At 50.7% G+C, this 17499-nt stretch overlaps 1 protein-coding gene across 1 annotated transcript; it reads right to left on the bottom strand.

Annotated features, from left to right (window-relative positions):
* Positions 1-757: 757 nt before the first annotated feature.
* On the bottom strand, positions 758-2444 carry LOC134047799 (transcription cofactor HES-6-like). The gene is given in 5 exon segments (XM_062499211.1): positions 758-1960; positions 1963-2071; positions 2147-2233; positions 2306-2402; positions 2404-2444. Coding segments are annotated over 5 exon segments (804 nt in total). The 3' UTR covers positions 758-1490.
* Positions 2445-17499: the final 15055 nt, after the last annotated feature.

Raw genomic sequence — 17499 nt, 5'->3', positions numbered from 1 at the left:
TGGTCCATGGGGTTGCTTCCTTTCTTGCTTGTTCTATGTTTGGGAACTTCCATGTATTAAGACACTTGACAATCCTCTTTTTCCTCTTTACAATGACAGCTCTCTGAAAGTTATTGTATCACAGCATAAATAACCTGGCATCTCCCCAAAGCAGGAGCCAGGAGGGTCAAACCTCATGGATGAGAATGCTGAGGGCCCCCTTCCAAGCCCCCAAAGGCATTAAAGAACTTCCCAAGTTCACTGCACACTCTATTCAATGAAATATTTTTTTGCTCTCCTCCACCAACAAAAAACAACAAAAAAAACCAAAAAAAAAAGCCCAAAAAGCAAACCACCTCCCCTGATGCATGTGTGTCAGGTTCAAGTTACGAGTTATGCCCCAGGACAGGATTTGCCTAGCACCTCTGGAGTTCGGGCACTGTGCATGTGTGAGCAATGCTTCAGATGGCAGATCAAGCAGAATAGGTTTGAGACTGGCATTTAGACCAAACAGCTCCAAATTTTGTGGCTAAGACAAACCTCAGCCATTATGACCTTGCTCATGCAATAAACTTAAGTCAGCTAGAATTAAACAGAAGAAATATTTGAATTGCAATAGTTAACAACGCTTAGTAGAAGAACTAAGTGCTTAATTACCAGCACTGTTTCCATGATATACACATACTGTTGTTAAAGGCCAACAAGAGGGAGCTGTATTTTAAATGTTTTTATATAGGTTAGAAGTGCATCACATCACACAATATATGCCACGTTGTGAATTCAGGGTTTTTTTATTAAAGATTAAAAATAAAAAACATTTGACACCCTAATATACATAAAATCACAAGCAAAATGTGCATAAAGACACTCATTTCTAAAATGCACCCTGTCACCCTCATCTTTTAAAGTGTTTGTCTAATTCCACCAGGCTTCTAGTTTTCTCTCCCTTTCCTAAAGGTGAGGCTTTAGACTACTACCAGGTACAGATGCTACCCCGACTGGCACCTTTCAGGGATCCGTACTATCACTACAATGCTTAAAGTCGTGCATGCAGACTTAGCTCGAGATTCCCCTGGAATTAACTGTCGTGATTTAAAATGCACAAGGGCTTTTTCTGAAAAGGTAGTGGCATTTGGGCTGCTTCTAAGGGCCAAGAAGAGACAGGGTTATAAAATAACTGCTCTGTCTCCACCAGAGAGCTTTGCTACTACAAACCACTTCCCTCCTTCCCCTCCCCCCCCCGTCCTCTCGTAAAAACAACCCCTAAAGTTACAAAATGCCACCCAGCCACGCACACACACAGGGATGAAATGGGAACGCGTTCGCTATTAGGCTGTCAGGGTGTGACAGCGCCAGAGAGCCCGAGTCCGCAGCCACAGCGGTGCCGGCCACACACACACACAGAGAGACAGACAGACAGACACTCACCCGCCGACAGACACGCTCAGCACACACGCGCGTGCTGGGGCACGCTGCCCTCCCCGCAGGTCTGCGCCGCCTGCTCCCCGCTGTTACCAGGGTCTCCACATGCATTTGGGCGAGCCGGGCGAGGCCAGGCCCTGCGTCTGGGACGCGTCCAGTCCGTCCGTGCCGGTCTGGCCCGGCTCGGCCTCCGCCTCGTCCGAATCGGAGCAGGTCTCTTCTCCGGGAGAGGGCAGAGCCAGCCCCGGGCGGGCTCCGGCCCGCAGGGCCAACGCCTCGCCGGCGGACCAGGAGCCGAGGGCGGGCTCCCCCAAAACGTCCGTGATCGAGTCCGGGCAGCCGCCCTCGCTGAGGGGCATGGACTCCAGCAGGTGGTTGAGGAGCTCGGCGGCCGTGGTGGCGTCGATGCCGGGGCAGCTGGAGACGAAGGTGTGCACCTCGTGCATGCACTGGATGTAGCCGGCGGCGAAGCGCTCGCTGGCCTCGAGGAGCCGCCGCCCGCCCCCTGCGCCGCGAGGGACAGAGAGGGGCGCGGGTGAGGCGCGGGCCGGGCCGGGCGCCCCCGCCGCCCCCCGGGCCGGCACTCACCGCGGGCGCGGCGCTCCAGCACGGCCCGCACCCGCCGCACCGTCCGCTCCAGCACCTCCGCGTTCTCCAGCTTCGCCTGGTACTGACCCACGGAGCCGCGGCCGTCAGCGCGGCCCCGGTCCCCGCCGGCCCCCGCCCCGCCGCGCCGCCGCCTCACCTCGCTGTCGGCCAGCAGCAGTCGCAGCTCCCGCAGGCTCTCGTTGATGCGCGCTCGGCGCTTCTTCTCCACCAGTGGCTTCCTCGTCTGCGGGGACAACAGCGCCGTCAGCCCCTCCTGGCCCGGCCCGGCCCTCCCGCCGCGCTCCCCGCCGCTCACCCTCCGGTCGCAGCGGGGCTCCGCACAGCCCTCGCCCCGCGGCGGGCGGTCGCCGCCCGGCGCCATGGCGCTGCCCGGCTCGCTGCGCTCCGCGCCGCTGCCGCCCCGAGCCGCTCCCTTTATAGCCCGCGATTTGCATGTCCGTGAGCCCATTGGCCGCCGCGCGGGCAGCGCCGAGCGTGGGCCGAACGGGCCAATGGCGGCCGCGCGCTTTGTCTGCGGCGGGGCGGGCCCGAGCGGGACGGGCCCGAGCGGGACGGGCCGGGGCCCCGCCGGCACCGCGCGGCTCCCGGGGCGCCGCGGACCTCCAGCGAACCCCAACCCCAGAGTCCGTTCCCGGCTCGGAGCCTCGGAGTACCCCTGCGTGCGGCTGGGGTGTTCATGGATCGGAGGGCACGGTGGGGCCGGCCAGCTGCCGGCGGGGAAAGCCGGGCGTCAGCACCGACCCGAGCGTGAAAGAGTCGGTGTGAGCCGTGACCGGGAAGCCGCGGGGCTAAGCGGGCGCAGCTGGTCACGGAGGCGGTTCTGTCCTGCCCCCCTGCGTGCGGGGTGTGGGTGCCAGCCCGGGAGGACGAGCTCGGTGGGGCCGTATCGCGGGGCTGTCCCCGGTCCCGGGGCTGCTGGCCTGCCCGGTGGCCACGGGCAGCTGGGCCCGGAGCGCTCGGTGCCGTCCGCCTGCCTGGCTGCAAAGAGCCGGGCAGCTTTGTGCGGTTACTTGACGCTGATGACAGTTGGCAGCTGCGGTTCCCCCAGCAGACTCAGGCAAATAAAAGCATTAGGGCTCGTCCCCGAGGAGAGCGACAGGTGTTCGCTCCCGCTCCTTTGTTTCCCTGCTTTTATTCTCCTCGCTAATGCGTGTCATATTTTTACCGCCCGAGGAAACGGGAGACGTGTTCCGTGCTGGAGCCGGCGCGGTTCTCGGCGCTCGCCTCCCTGTACGTGTCCTCTGCTCCAGCTTCCTCCTGGTTTGTCTCGCCATGGAAAGCCCTTTGGTGTTGGTGGTGCTGAGGCTTTCCTTGTGGAGAGGTCTGGCGTGAGCCAAAGCCACTCAGAGCTGCGGGACGCCCGGCTCCATCAATTTTCATGGACCCGCACCTGGATCAGTGCCTGGCGAGTCCAGCGGGTAGCAGCACATGCACCGGGAAAGGCCTCCGCGGCTCTTACTTTGGCAGTCCCACTGTTGCTCACCGCTGCTTTTCATCTTCAAAGTGCCATGTAAGCGTCCCTGTCTGCCCTGCGCTAATACACGTGCGACAGGAGAGTAAGATGGGATGGAGAAGTTCAGCACTGCCTTCCCAGGGCCATCACGGAGTGCAGAAGGGTAAAGCCAGTAGCTGGGACATCCTGGCTGGAGACCCAAGCTCAGGCCACTCTTCACTTTGTATCCCAGTGGACAGGAGGTTTTATTTGCAGAAAGCTATTTCTGGTGTGTTTTTTCCTTTTATGTTAAAGCATCGGTTCTTGGGTTTTGTCAGAGAGTCTGTTCAGGTGGTGACAGGTTTCCCTGCAGCAGGTAGGAGCAGAGTGGGATGTACTAGGGGCTGTATGTCTAAATCCTTTTTGATTATACAATTAATGCTGGCTAAGCAGAAATACTATGTGGACCAGGCCAGGTACAGAACATTTTGACCAATCTGTGACCATTCTGTGTCTGATTGATGCATACTTAGCCTACCTAATTGGCAGGGGAAAACCATGACTGTATGTGTGCACACTGCAGCAAGTAATGGGTGTCACAATTTTGAAGGAACCATCTCAGTTCTGAACCAGAACTAGGCACCAAAGGTCACCAGAGGTGTATAAAAACACACAAATGTACACACATGTTTGGGAAACGTGCAGTAACACACAGTTTATGTAATTGTTGGTAAAAGATGAACTCCAAGCCTTTGTGAGCTTGTTTTCAGAGAAAGCTCAGCTTTTCCTAGTATGGGGGTGGGGGGAAGTGGGTGAGCCAGTTGCTGGCTGGAGGTAAAACCAAACCACACAAATATTCATGTATTCACTGCTCAAACAGTGGAGTTAACACTGGTGTAACTGCACTGGTGTGCAGTCCCCAAACCTGCCAGGCCTCTTTACTGCAGGTGTTTGTACCAGTTGTGCTTCAGAGCTAACCTGGTTAGAGGTGCTGCATTGCTAATATAGGGAAACGAGGAGTGAAGGAGCTCCCCAATTCACCCCAGTCGAGGTTCAGATGTGTCAGGACTCGGGTGATGAAACTCTGCTGGCTGCTGAACAGCAGTGATCTCTCACAAATCTCCATCTGAGTTTTTGAGCAGTGAGGGCATGGAGGCACAAGGTGAGCACTTCTGGATGCATGAGCAGACTTCAGCAGGAAATCTTGGCTAAGAATGGCCAGAGAGAGTTGGCCATGTCTGTAGCATCTCGTTTCTGTTCTGACTGGGCAGATGCTGATGACAAGGCATTGTGCACATTGCCGCCTCTTGTTCTGCAGCATGTCTTTTTGTATTTTCTTTGAAAAGCTGCAGGTCAAATGAGTTGACAAACACTGGAGCTGGTTGTGCTGAGCATTAAAAATGTATGTGCCATAAATATCAGGGCATCACTAAAGCTGCTGCTCTGGAGGAGAAGGGCACTGCAGGCTATCTCCTCTAGCCCACAGGGACAATGTGACATTTTTGTGCTACTTTAAACAAGTTCCATCACATCAGGTGAAGCTAATCATGGTAACCTCATATATTTTAATGGAAATGTCAACTGCAATCTAGTAAAAGAAAACATTCCTTAGATACCTTGTCCAATACCTCGGTGCTTGTCCATGCGTAGTGGTTCCTGAAGATTTCACTAAACCCATCGACTTGTATCTTATCCAGGTTAAGCCCATCCTGCTCCCTGCTGATGGGGAGGTGTACAGGCACTGCTTCCTCCTGCATCAAGGGTGGGAGACTAACTGTTGCTAGAGCAGGGAGCTCTGTCCTGCCAGAGACAGGCTCCTACACAAGCTATAAATTGCAGTTTAGCTAAGGAACAGCATAGTTTTAGCAGAGATAATGGCATCTGGGCCTTGCTGCATGTCTTCTCCTGCAAGCCTGTGTGTAGAGCAGTATAACGCAGCCTATAAAGCAGGCTTAAATTCTTTCTAGATGATGTACAAGCACTAATGCAACTGTGGTGACGGTGGCAAAGGCAACTGTGGGAGGCCATCCTGCAGCCTCAGCCATGTGCCATGTGTTTTGGAGGCCCAGGTAAGTGGCAAATTCTCATTTCTGACACATCATGGCCTCACACACTTTTTTTTGATTTGGCAGGTGCATTTGGAAAGTCTCTGGCTCCCAGAAGAACATTCACAGACATAATGAAACCCAAAACATTTTTGAGTATTCTACAGGCAAGTATGCTGCCATCCATGCTCTTGGACTGGAGTTAGGAGGTGACCCAGGATCTGCGTGGATAATACAATCAGGGCATGGGATAAAGACATGATGAGCATGCACAGGGTCCATTGGAAATGCTTGAGTAGTTTCTTTCATAAACGGTATAACATCTGTTGTCACTGGAGGCACAAGTTCCTGTCAAAAAGACACGTCATCCTTATAAATATTAATGGTGCATATAAATGGTGGTGGGTGTGAACTGTGGATGTGAGGTTAATGGGTGAGCAGCTCCTTAGGCATCAGTTCACTGCCATCAGACTTATTTCTACACTAACAAATACAAACTGTTTAGGTGGCAGAGCAAGCACAAAGCTTTCTTCCCCCTCCTCCTCTCCCTGGGGTCTCTTCACAAATGAAATGTGTACTGTAATTAGTCTCTTGCCTTGTCACTGATGAAAATTAGTCCTGCTAGCAGAGCCGAGGAGGAGAGGAGTGGGGCTGGAGCTGGAAGAGCTGAGGCTGTGGGTGATAAATGAAGCAAATGAGGAAGGCTGTTGGGAGAAGGCTACAGCATTCCCCATCAGCTTGATCCTAGCTGCCTTCAGTGCCATCGATTTCTCTGCTGTTAATAGCTGATGTTTAAGAGGAAAATAGGATTGAGTATCACCAGTGAGCTGCTCTTGGACTCCAGTCTGTTTGTTACTGCAAATTGTGTTTGCTGCCTTGAGCACTGAGTTCCTGCTGCCCTTTTCAAAAACCATAAGGCTTTTCCTATCCTTATTTATTTATCAGCAGACTTGGCAGCAGTGCTAGTGTTCATCAGCCAGGACACAGAGGTACAGTTCATGCCAGCCAAAACACTAATGAGTAGCATTCAAAAGGGTCTTATGTCCATTCACAGAAGAGCCCCACGACTGCCTTTGCTGCTTGTGAAAACTGGGGGTCCCCTTTGCCTGAGAAGATGGGCCCAGCCTTCTATCAAAGGTACTTTGACTTTCTGCTGTTTCAAGAGGTGGTGATTTTCAAAAGGAAAAAATGGGGAGGGGCTGTGCCGAGTAAGCAGAGAGGGGAGCAGAGCCTCCTCCATGGAGAGGGATGGATGGGTACTGTGGGCCAGGGGGACTGTCCCAGCAAAACCCTCTGTGCCATGTTTCTTTCCTTGTCAACCTGTTGGGCTCCTACAAAGAGAAACCCAAACTCATAAAGCTTTGCAAACTGCTCCAGCTCCTGCCTTTTAGCTGTGGTCTGTCATTGGTGACTGTGGCAGGATCCCACTGTGCCTCTGACTTTACAGAAAGCATCACTTGGGCACATTCCATTTGTGGAAGGTATTTCAGGGAGGTGAGAGTAATTGTCTGAAGCAAGTACAGAGGGGTTTCTGTTCCATTGGATAACAAAAACAAAGTCTGCCCGTGGTGCTTCCGGAAGCAGTTCCATCGTGTTTCCAGGGAAGCCTCTTGTATTTGATTTCTCTAATATTTTTGCTAATTAAAAGTTATCTTTATCTTGGGGCTGTCTTCGTCATAGGCTTTATACTATGTTTGTAACAGGGCTGGATGCTTCACTAGTTCTCCTCTGCCAGATATTAGTTCCTAAATGCCTTACAGGCATCCTCATTAAAGTACCTTGCTTCACAGAAGGCGCTGAAGCCCCTAAACACAATCCTGACTAGGGCTGAAAGCTTTTAAAGTGTGTGCCCTTCAGAGAGTGTTTCTTCTGACATGCAGTGCATGCCCAGGGTAACTCCCAGCCCGTACCTCTGGCTGTGCCACGTTTGTTGACAGGACACAGGTTTTATTTTTATCAGATTAACATGTACATAATCAGGCTCTGAACTTTGCTCCTGTGTTTTTTGTGAAATGCTCTGGAAATGCCCCCTTTCACTGTCCCTCAGAGGTTTGCATTCACGTTACAAATTGAATATCTGTAGGTGGGGGAAAGTCCTGTTTCCAAGAGGAAGTCTGTGAGATCCTTTTTAGCAAAGACAGAATATATTTTATGGTCAATTGTGAGAAACACTGGTCTTTTCTAAGTCCCAATATTTTAGAAGCAGAGACCAGCTGAGAGTCTTGGCACCCCATTTTGTGTTTTGCACAAATACTGGGTTTGATCCAGCTGCAGGGGATGCCTCAGATTGGACAGATGTGTTTTCTGGAGGCATCCATGAAGAACCTGGGGCATGGCCACAGCAACAGGTATTTGTGGATCTTGTCCTAACTGTGCCATACTCCAGCTCTTAGCTGGTATTTCTTGGAGGAGGTGATACTCTGTAACCCAGGGTCCTTTTACTGGGGTGGAAAAAAGAACCTGAGGGCTTGGTCTGCTGTGTACTATGGAAGAGGGTGTTTTTTTACTACTGTAAGCTTAGAGTGGATTTTAGCCTTGCTGCCTGTCACAGCCCATCTGTTTGGCGTAGTGCACTCTTAATTTATGCTCATGGTTGAGTCCTCTTAGCCTCTGCAAGGGCTCCTTGCATCCATTTTGGTGAGGAGCAGTGGTTAAAGTGCTGCTGGAAGGCACTGATGGGTGGTTGTGTGAAGGAAGCTTAGCAGGCAGCTTTGAAGGAGCAGGCGAGTGCTGCAGTTCCCTCCTCTCCAGATGTATTTGTCCTTTCTGGAAGACCTTAGCACGGTTTAAGAGGAGCATAACTTTTTTGAATATTTGGACTAAGAAACTGCTCTGGAGCTTGAGCACAGAAACATGAACTCTACAAGGTCTCACAAGCATGATGCAGGATTGCAGCTGCCAGAGGAGAACACAATTCCTCTGTCTTGATCATCATTTTTCTTCATGTCTTTTTTAGTGGGACTCAGGTGTTTGCAGAAAAATGCCAGATGTCTTCCTGCTGTTTTCCACGTGCTGGCTTTTGGTCATGCAGGGCTGCTCAGACTTCCACTCACCTCTCAGCTGTCATGGGGTGGTGATGGAAAGGACCTTCTGAGGGCTGGCCTGAAGGTGCTGTGCCTCCAAAACCTGTAAGAAATGAAGCCTTCTTCCATGATTCTGCACGTGTCAGCAGGCATAGGGCATTGCAGCCAGCTCACCTGGCTAATCACAAATCACAGAAGCAGAAAAGCTCAGGAAAAAACAGTCGAATCATGGAAAGTCAGGAACACCATGTAGCCTTGTATTTATGCTATGCAATGTGACTTAAAAGAGAAAAAATGCTGGTCTGTATTAAACCATATTATTTTTTATGAAGAATTAAAAGTGCTTTATTTTGGCTTGTTTGTTTTTAAAGTCTGCCCTGCAGCACACCTGGTTTAATGAGGCATGTTGGGAAGGGGTTCATTTACTCCATGAATTCAGGATCCAGTTTAACTGGACCCTGAAATGGCTAGTTTTGGAGGTAAAGCTATTTTATTGCCTATGGGGATTACCTGATGTTCTGTAAACTCCAGTAAAATTTTCTTAGCACAGCCATGGCTTCTGTCCTTGCAATTAATAGAAAAGCAAACACCAAGTTTGCTCATGTACACTAACAGGGGGTTCTAAGCAGAGTGGTAGGACTAGATCCACTTGAGCCTGGTGCACATCACTGGGGCAAATGAAAATCCCAGTGATACATGGCCTAAAATTGTAATTAGAGGGCATGTCTGAAAAACAACAAACTGAAAATGTGGGCTACTCTGCCTGGGCTGTTTTTTGCTTCCTTCCCTGCAGCCTTTTCAGAGGAGTGCTGTGTGGTGTGCCAGGGCTGTGTGAGAGCTGGGGTGGCTTGTCCCCAGGGCTGCTGAGATGCCTGGAACCCTCAGCAAGCTCATTTGACATCTGTATCCTCATCTGGGTGTTGGGGAGCAAGAGCTCTGGGGCTGTGAGCAGTGGCTTCTGAAGTGTCACAAGACTGGAGGACGTGCAGAAGGTGGCCCTTGCTCCAGGTGGTCTGTAACATGGCCCTGGCTGCAGGGGTATGCAGTACAAACTTTGTTAGGAATACTGTGTCAGGCCATAAAGGGAAATCACTGGAGCTTGCCCTTTGAGACACCTCCAGCTCCTGCCCTGCTGGCCATCCACTGTGGCACCTCCCTGAGCTTTGCTCTTCAAGGCTTTCTGGACAGACTTCAGGATCAGAAATCAACTTGTCATTCCCACCCCTCCGTGCTGAGTGTCTGGGATCAATCCATCCCTTACAAGATGTCAGCTCAAGCAGTTGTCCAACACCAAACCCACAAACACCAAACCCACAGCTGCCTGGTCTCGAGCAGAGCTCACTTCCTGCCCCTATCACCTGTGATTAGAGACAGCCGGGGAGAAACAGGACTGATTCCTTGAAGAGCTCATCTGGAGGATCAGGAAGGACAGAGCAGATGGTTTCAAGTACAAGCTCTGAGGCAGGCTTAAGCTGGGTGGAGTCAGCCTCCAGGCTTGACCCTGGATGTCAATGTAAACAGATCCTCCAGGCTCTCTAATTATGGAAAGCAAGGGCAGCCCTGCAAGCCCCTACCTGCCAGTGCTTGAAATTCAGCCAGCCCAGACTGGGTAGACAGGGCTGAGCTGCCTCCTGCAGCTCGGAGTGGAGGACTGGCTTGTCCCTGGGCATGACAGGGATCTGGGGGCTGCAGGCTGGGACCACTGCAGGGCTCAGGCAGCAGAACAGCAGGGCCGGTCTGGGCCAGTGCAGGGCCCTGTGTGCTCCTGCCAGGACAGATCAACAGGTCACAGCATCCTCTGGGAGCATCCCCACAGATGCTGGTGCTGCTCCTCATGGAGCAAGGAGACAGCACCTTTGGTCCTGGTGTGGCACTGCCCTTCTGTTGGAGTGGGATGTATGCCTGCCCCACTGCCTGCCCTCCTGACCCTCTGGTCAGGAGCAACCAGCCCACGAGGGCAGGGCATGACACGTGGTAGTGGTGGATCACTTCTGAGGGTGTTTCTGCCTGGTAGCATCCTACAGCATCCTGAATGCCTTAGGGTTCTCAGCTTTCTTCCTTCCATCTCTCCCAAACAGCTCTGCACCCTCTGGAGCTGGATCAGACAGATGCAGCATGGAGGTTCTAGTTCTGCTCTTTTGCTGCTTTTTCTCAAACAGCTGATACTCACATATTCCTTAGTGTTCTCTATACTGCCAAAAGCATGTGATGCTCTTTGGGGAAACTCTTTGGTGATTAATGTAGTCCAAAGTGCAGGCAGAAGAAGCTGTCATGAGTTTCTCTTGGCTCTTAATGTGAGTTGTGTTTAGCAGGTCCTGCAAGTGCTGCAGCATGTGGTTTCCTTCAGCATCTCCCCACAGCTATGCTGACCCAGTCACCTCTCCTGGAATCCTCCCTGTTTTCTAGGATTTTCCCTTCTAGGTAAAGTTCCTATATTATGATGACTCTTTTGATTTTTATGTATTCATTTATTTCTTATTGCTTTTTATAGAAGAGTTAAAAGCAGAAAGAGTTGAGTTCTGAGAAGGAACCTAAACACCAACCATCTAAACATAGTGCCTGAGAGCTAAGTCTCTTGAAAGGGAGACCTAAGAAATCCATATTCTTAGCAAGAAGCCATCTGGAAATTGTCAGAAGATCCTGTGTGGGTGTGTATGAAACCCTCCTAACCCCTGGGGCTGATTTAAGGCTTCAGACAGGAGCTCATCCATCCTGGATCTAGACCCATGTTGTGAGGGTGGGCACGCACAGGGCTCGTGGGCAGCACTGCTATTGGGGGTCTCTCAGGAAGCCCTGTCTGGCATCAAGCAGGAAACTTGCTTTCAGTTTTTCATTTTAGGCCAGACAAACCCACCTCTTGGGATTGTGAAAGCAAAGAGGGAAGGGGAATGCAGACTCTGGGTTAGGGGTTAAGAGAGGGGAACTCTGGTTTCATGTCCTGGCTACAAGGCTGCTTTTATTCTGTTTGTGTTGGGTCCCAGGAAAAGGCTTTACAATGTTTGAGTTCGGGCCCATGTGGGGAGGGCAACTGAATGATTTACTCAAGTGTGTTCTGCCTCTTTGTTGTGTCAATAATGTTATCTGCACAGAATTCATGTGAAGGAGGAAGCGATCTTGAAAGCTTCCAAATCAGTGTTTCCTGCTCCTTCTCCAGACAGAGGCATTACCCGAGGACCCCCAAGGCAAGATGAGCCCCATGGTGGTGTGTGGTGAGTCCCTGGGGAGGGCAGGACAAACTTCACTCAGTATTTGTAGCAGATGGCCATCCCTGTGCAGCAGCCTGGCGCCCTGGACCCATGTGTTTTATACTGAGCAGCTCACTACTGCTCACTGCTGTGAATTATTGAAAGCTGTTTTCACCCCGGACTGCTCAGTAGGTCACTGCAACACCTCTTCCATGATCCTGCTGGCTAGATTTATCCATGTGAGACTGCCCAGCATCAGGCTGCTTCACAGCTCCCAAAGTGCTGAGTGCTGGACTGTGAGCAGGACTCTGGGTTTGTGCAATGACAGCTGCAGGAACATCCAGTTCTGGGAGCCCAGGGTGAGAAGGGTGGTGGGGGAAGGAAGGGGTCCAGCAGGGAGCTACCGACATGGTCAGGACCTGGGGAAAGAGGGCTTGTTTAGTCTGGTCAGGAGGGGGATGAGGGGAATCTGGCAACCTCCCACAGCTGCTAAAGTGCAGTTACAGGGTTGGTGGAGTCAGGTTCTTCCTTCCCATCAGCGACAGCTCACAAACCAAGGGGTCACACAATGCAGCTTGCAAGCTTCAGATCAGGTGTTGGGAAACCCTCTCTCCAACCCAGGGTTGGTGCAGCACTGGGACAGGCTGCCCAGAGAGGTCAGGGAATCTCCCTCCCATAAGGCTTTTGAGGCTCAGTCAGATACAGCTACAGACACCCTGACCTGCTGTTGGCAATGGCTGTGCTGCAGGGAGGTTTGCACTAGAGACCTCCACAGGTCCCTTCCAAAAAGGCTTTTCAGTCACTCTGCTCACTCTGGTACGACTGCCACCACACTGTCAGAATTTTCAAGAATGTGTGGATCAAAGTACCTGGTGACTTTCATTTGACACAGTAACCCAGATCTAGATGGAGACTGCTCCAGTTTCCCAGGGCAGTAAGGTCTCAATATGAAGATTATTAGTCCAGGAAAGGGAATAGATGTGGAAAGGAGTTACTTTTTCCCCCTGACCAGGAAGTGGGTGTGAGGAGAGAGAGCTATTCTAGCAGGCCAGGGTGGCTGGAATTTTGTTTGAACCCACTCAGGATTTTGGAATAGAAGCAAGGCAAGGTTTTCTGGCAGGAGCAGGCCTGGCGCAGTGTGTGCAGAAGATCCTGAGGTGGTAACAATACTGTCCTTAGCATCTGTGTGACACAAGTAGCCAGTGAAAGAGAGGACGGATGGCATGAAACTATCTTTAATGTATTTTGTGATGTACTGTGAGCCTCCAGGAGAAAGTCTTCTCCTGCACTTGCCTCCTACAGAGCTTCTGTGGGAATGGTGAAGCTTGATTCCCTGTGGCTTTGTGTTGTCTGGTTGGATCCTCTCTCCTTTGTGGCCATCCTTCGTGGCTCTGCATCGCAGCAGAAGGAAAACCCCCCCTTGCAGGACCTCTCACTTCAGCCCAGATGCCCATGTTGAAAGAATTTACATGAACTTCATTTCCTCATAGTTTTTTTTCTTCCTTGTTCCTTTGTTAAATTTATCTGGGGAAGTTGAACATTACTGGGAGAGGATTGACTGAGGCTGGTGGCAGGATTTTTTCCTCATGGAAGAGAAGGGGAAGAGAGTAAAAAAGAGAGCCCAGGGAACCCAGCAGTTTATCCATGTCCTGTTATCTGCAGATCTTGAAAATAATCATCACAAATACGCCATCACTCCTGAAGTCATAATTAAGTTCAGCATTTTACTGTCAGCATAATTGTATGAACCATCTTGGTAAATCTTGAAATACAGTCTCTTTTTATAGGCTCTCTGCCAAGTTATTTAATTTTAATGCTGTTGGAATCAGGTTTTTAAAACGCACCTCAAGCACAGTAAATACACTGCATTTCCCATGGCCTGCCTGGTTTCTGTACATGAATGAGATCAGCTGAACAAGCCAAGCATGAAGATGTTGTGCAGCTGAACCCTTCTGCAGGGCTGCACTCGGTGGCACTGAGCCCTCTCAGTGTCCCCTGGCTCTGCTGCAAGACAGCTCATGACACTTCAACTTGGCCAGGAACACCTGCAAAATTTCCACGTTTCTTCCTTAAAATCCAGGTTGCCACAAGAGGTTTGTCCTGCAGTGAACTGCATTTCTCCAGCCTAAGTGTTTTTACAACATGGCCTTGTGTCAGGGGAGTGAGGAGGAAAGGGCACGTGGCCCTGCTGGGTGCTGTGGAGGTGTCCCCACGAGAGCCCTCCTGGCCCTCTGCTGCTGGGAGCTGTTGTGGGATGTGATTTGTCTGGACAGACTGACGGCTCCCTTTGCCAGCAGAAGCTGTAGCTCAGCAGGGACTCTTCTGGCAAATGCTGTTCAGTGCTAATTAGCCCTTAGTTGGCTTCCAGCCCTTGCTTTTTTGTTTGTTTGTTTGTTTTTCTTGCACTGACTCATCTTACTCCTAAGATACAGCAAACATGTCATGAGCTGCCTGTTTCAGGCATTATCCATGCTGTTGCTGATATAACCATCCCATAAAGAAAAGAGGTATAATTCCAACCTTCCCCATTAATGCCTGTTTGCTTTCTAAATCCTTCAGGAACTGGGTTTGTATTACAGGTCCCTCTGTTTTGCCCTTTACCTCAGAAAACCAACCTGGTGTGTGGAGCATGCAGAGGAGCAAAGAGAAAACCCCAGAAAAGAAAAGCAGAGGCAAGCTGCACCTTCCAGAGACAGGACAACACCCCTGGATCCTGAGCTGCTCATGAGCCATGTGTTTGTATTGGTCATATCCTGCATCTTGTGGGGACTCCCTGGAGATCACTCCAAGTAGGTGAACTTTCAGAAATGTGTTGTGAATTCATTGCTACCCTTATCATCTGACTGAATGGCCTTCTGCTTGCAAGTGTACCAATGATCCTTGTGAAACCATATCCTCTGCCAGGGCTTCTGTACAGCTTGATTGCTTTGTTAGAGCAGTGAAATGGGATGGCCCATCTCCTGTCTCACAGCAGCCATCTCTTTTGTTGGGTGACTTGTCAGCTGCTGTCTGTCCATCCTGTCATTCTTTCCCCTCTGGAGAGCCATTGCATTCTCGTGGCAGTCGCACCTCTGCGTACACGATGCCACTGATAAATTCCAGTCTGGCTCAAGCAGGAGGCATGGTCCTTGGACAGCCCTTTGGAAGGTCTTCCACGATCTCTCCCTGGCAGCTGGCTCAGGGATATGTTCTGCATTAACACCCCTTGATCTGTCTGCCGGTTCCGACACCGTCGACCGCGATGTCCTTGTGGAATGCTCTGAGCAGATGGTGCGTCTGGCTGGGGCTGCTTCAGCCTGATTCACACCGGATCTTGGGGAAAGCTGCTCACTCACCCATTCCATTCCTTTCAGCAGCTTTCTGTGTACCCTGGCTCTCCATGGGCCCCTCCCATTTAGCGCCCGTTGATCTGTTTTGGCTGAGCTGCTTGAGCGCACACTCTCTCCTGGCTGCCTTCAGGCACCCCCTGCACTCCCTGCTGCTTCACCCAGCCTTTGCTCCAGCAAAGCAATGACACATGCCCAGCTCTTCTGGGGGTATGTCAGTGCAGGTAGTGTTGGTCTGGGTGGATCAGTGCCCTAAGAGACCCAGGCAATGCACAGTCTGTCTTAGGAACGGTGGGGTCTGAGTGTCTTTCCTGTGTTCATTACTTCAGAGGTGTACACCTGCCCAGGAGTGTCCCAGCTGCCATCTCACCACACTGCCAAATCTGAGCTGGTGACTGATTTGTTGTGCCAGGTTCTGCCTCTGCTGTTGAAAAACCTCCAGGGGTACCTGCCCCTAAGGTCACTGCCTGATAGAGACATACAGGCAGACCCAAACTGTACAGCCTGCGTGATTGCTGGCTGATCACCTGCTTCTTGGTGTAGTGTGGGGGAGTTTTAGGCTCTCCATCCTGTTTGGGTGCTGTTCTCAGCTACACTGTACACTGCAGTGGTGTAACATTACCAGGATCACAGACCAATGCACACCTTTGGGCTTTACATGTGTGTCACAGCTGAGGCCAAAGAAAACAGTGTATTTTCTGAACACAGCACACACAGGTTACCTGGGCTTGAGTAGGCCCGTTATGTATAGCAGTTTTGTTCTTTAATTTGCAAACACTGTCATCTAAATACTTGTGCAGACTGGAAGAGTTAGGTGGAGAAATGACACGGCTTCCCCTAAAGTCACACAGCAAACAGCTGGCAGATGTAGGAATGACCCAGCCCTTCTGTGCCCTACCCACCAAAGTACACTGCTCCTGTACTTTTCCTTCCACAACATTCCTTTGTGTACATCCCCTTCCCTTATTCTTTCTTCCTTCCAGCCTCTGGGGTGAGGTGGAGAGGGGATGGGTATGGAGAGTCTGTGTTGCTGAGTTCCATCTGGAAGGCAAAACTGCACAACTCCTCCTGCTTGCAACCAACACCCCATTCAACGATGTCAACAGCCAAGCCAGCTGTTAACAGGAATAAACCTGGCTGGTTTTTAATAAATTTTAGCGAATTACCATCTCCAGATCTGGGCTAAAAATCCATCTTCTCCCCAAAGGTGACAAATACTGCCAGTTTTTGTATTTGCACCACCCAAACCCTGTGACTCAGCAGTGACCCCAGGATGGAACTCCAGAGAGTTCTTCATTATGGGCTACAAATTGCACCTGAACTTTACCACGAGTCAGGCACTCCTGGCCTGTCTGCTGTTAGGTTTCCCACCTGGAATTTAGCACACAAATAATAGCAGCTCAATAAAAGCCAACAGATGAGCTGCTTTCTTAGCTTGGCTTCAAAGTGGGAGCATTTAGTGCTTTGCTGTGCTCAGGTCAGGGCACTGCTGCCAACATCGGGGTTCCAGCAGCAGGGAACCCCACACCATCATGGATGCCTGGATGGTTTCACCCTTCAGTTCTTCTTGGTGAAATAAGTGTCCTGAAACTGCTCTGAAGGTATCCACTGAAATCAGCAGATCCTGGTATTTTTGTGTGCGAGTTCTGGCTTTAAATTAGCTGTTGTCCTATGGAAACCTGGGCAGTGTCTGTCACACCTCCTAGGGAGCTGTATTTTGGCAGTTTTACCTGGTCTGAGCCTAGTTCACTAAATTTAGAATGGCTTTTTTGATTAAGTGCTGTGTGCTGTAACTTGGCAGAATCCATCTGCTCTGAGCAAACCTGGACCATTTCTCTCCATTGCTCGTTTTTTAAAAATGTCACTGTGCTGCTGGTCCCTCGATCATCTGAAACCAGGAAAGGGTCTGGTGCTTGGCAAGACTGCCTCTCACACCTGATGCAGGATGCAAAGGAGGATGGGAGGGGAACTGATCACTGAATTACTGTGTGTCTCATTTCTCCAGATCAGACACTGGATTAACATCTGCATGCAACCCCTCCAGCACCCACAGCAGCTCCTGCTCTGTACAGGCACCAGCCAGGGCTGTGTGTGCCCACACTGCCCCAGAGCAGCTCACCTGGGCTGCAATTTGGCTTTGTTCTGCCTGCTAGAGGCTTCCACTGCTCTGGCAATCAGCATTTGTTTCTAAGTTGTGGCCTTGTTTCCTAGAGCTCATTCAAGTGTGATTTCAGAGTTTCACTAAGCTTTTGCAATAACACACTTACTTGAAGGAAAGAAGGAGGAGATGCAGCTTTTAGAGAAGAAAATACCTGTGGGCAACAGTTTGATACAAGAAACGCATACAATACAAAGCATTCGAAATTTTAGAAGCATATAATGTACTTACTAATAAGTAAGTAAAAGGGAAGACAGAAATACATAGCTTGTTTAGCAACTTTCTAAATGTAGAGAAACAACTTATAATAAAATATATAA

Source organism: Cinclus cinclus, chromosome 10, assembly GCF_963662255.1.
Source record: "Cinclus cinclus chromosome 10, bCinCin1.1, whole genome shotgun sequence".
Taxonomy (NCBI): domain Eukaryota; kingdom Metazoa; phylum Chordata; class Aves; order Passeriformes; family Cinclidae; genus Cinclus; species Cinclus cinclus.
This window is presented reverse-complemented; position numbering and strand designations above follow the sequence as displayed.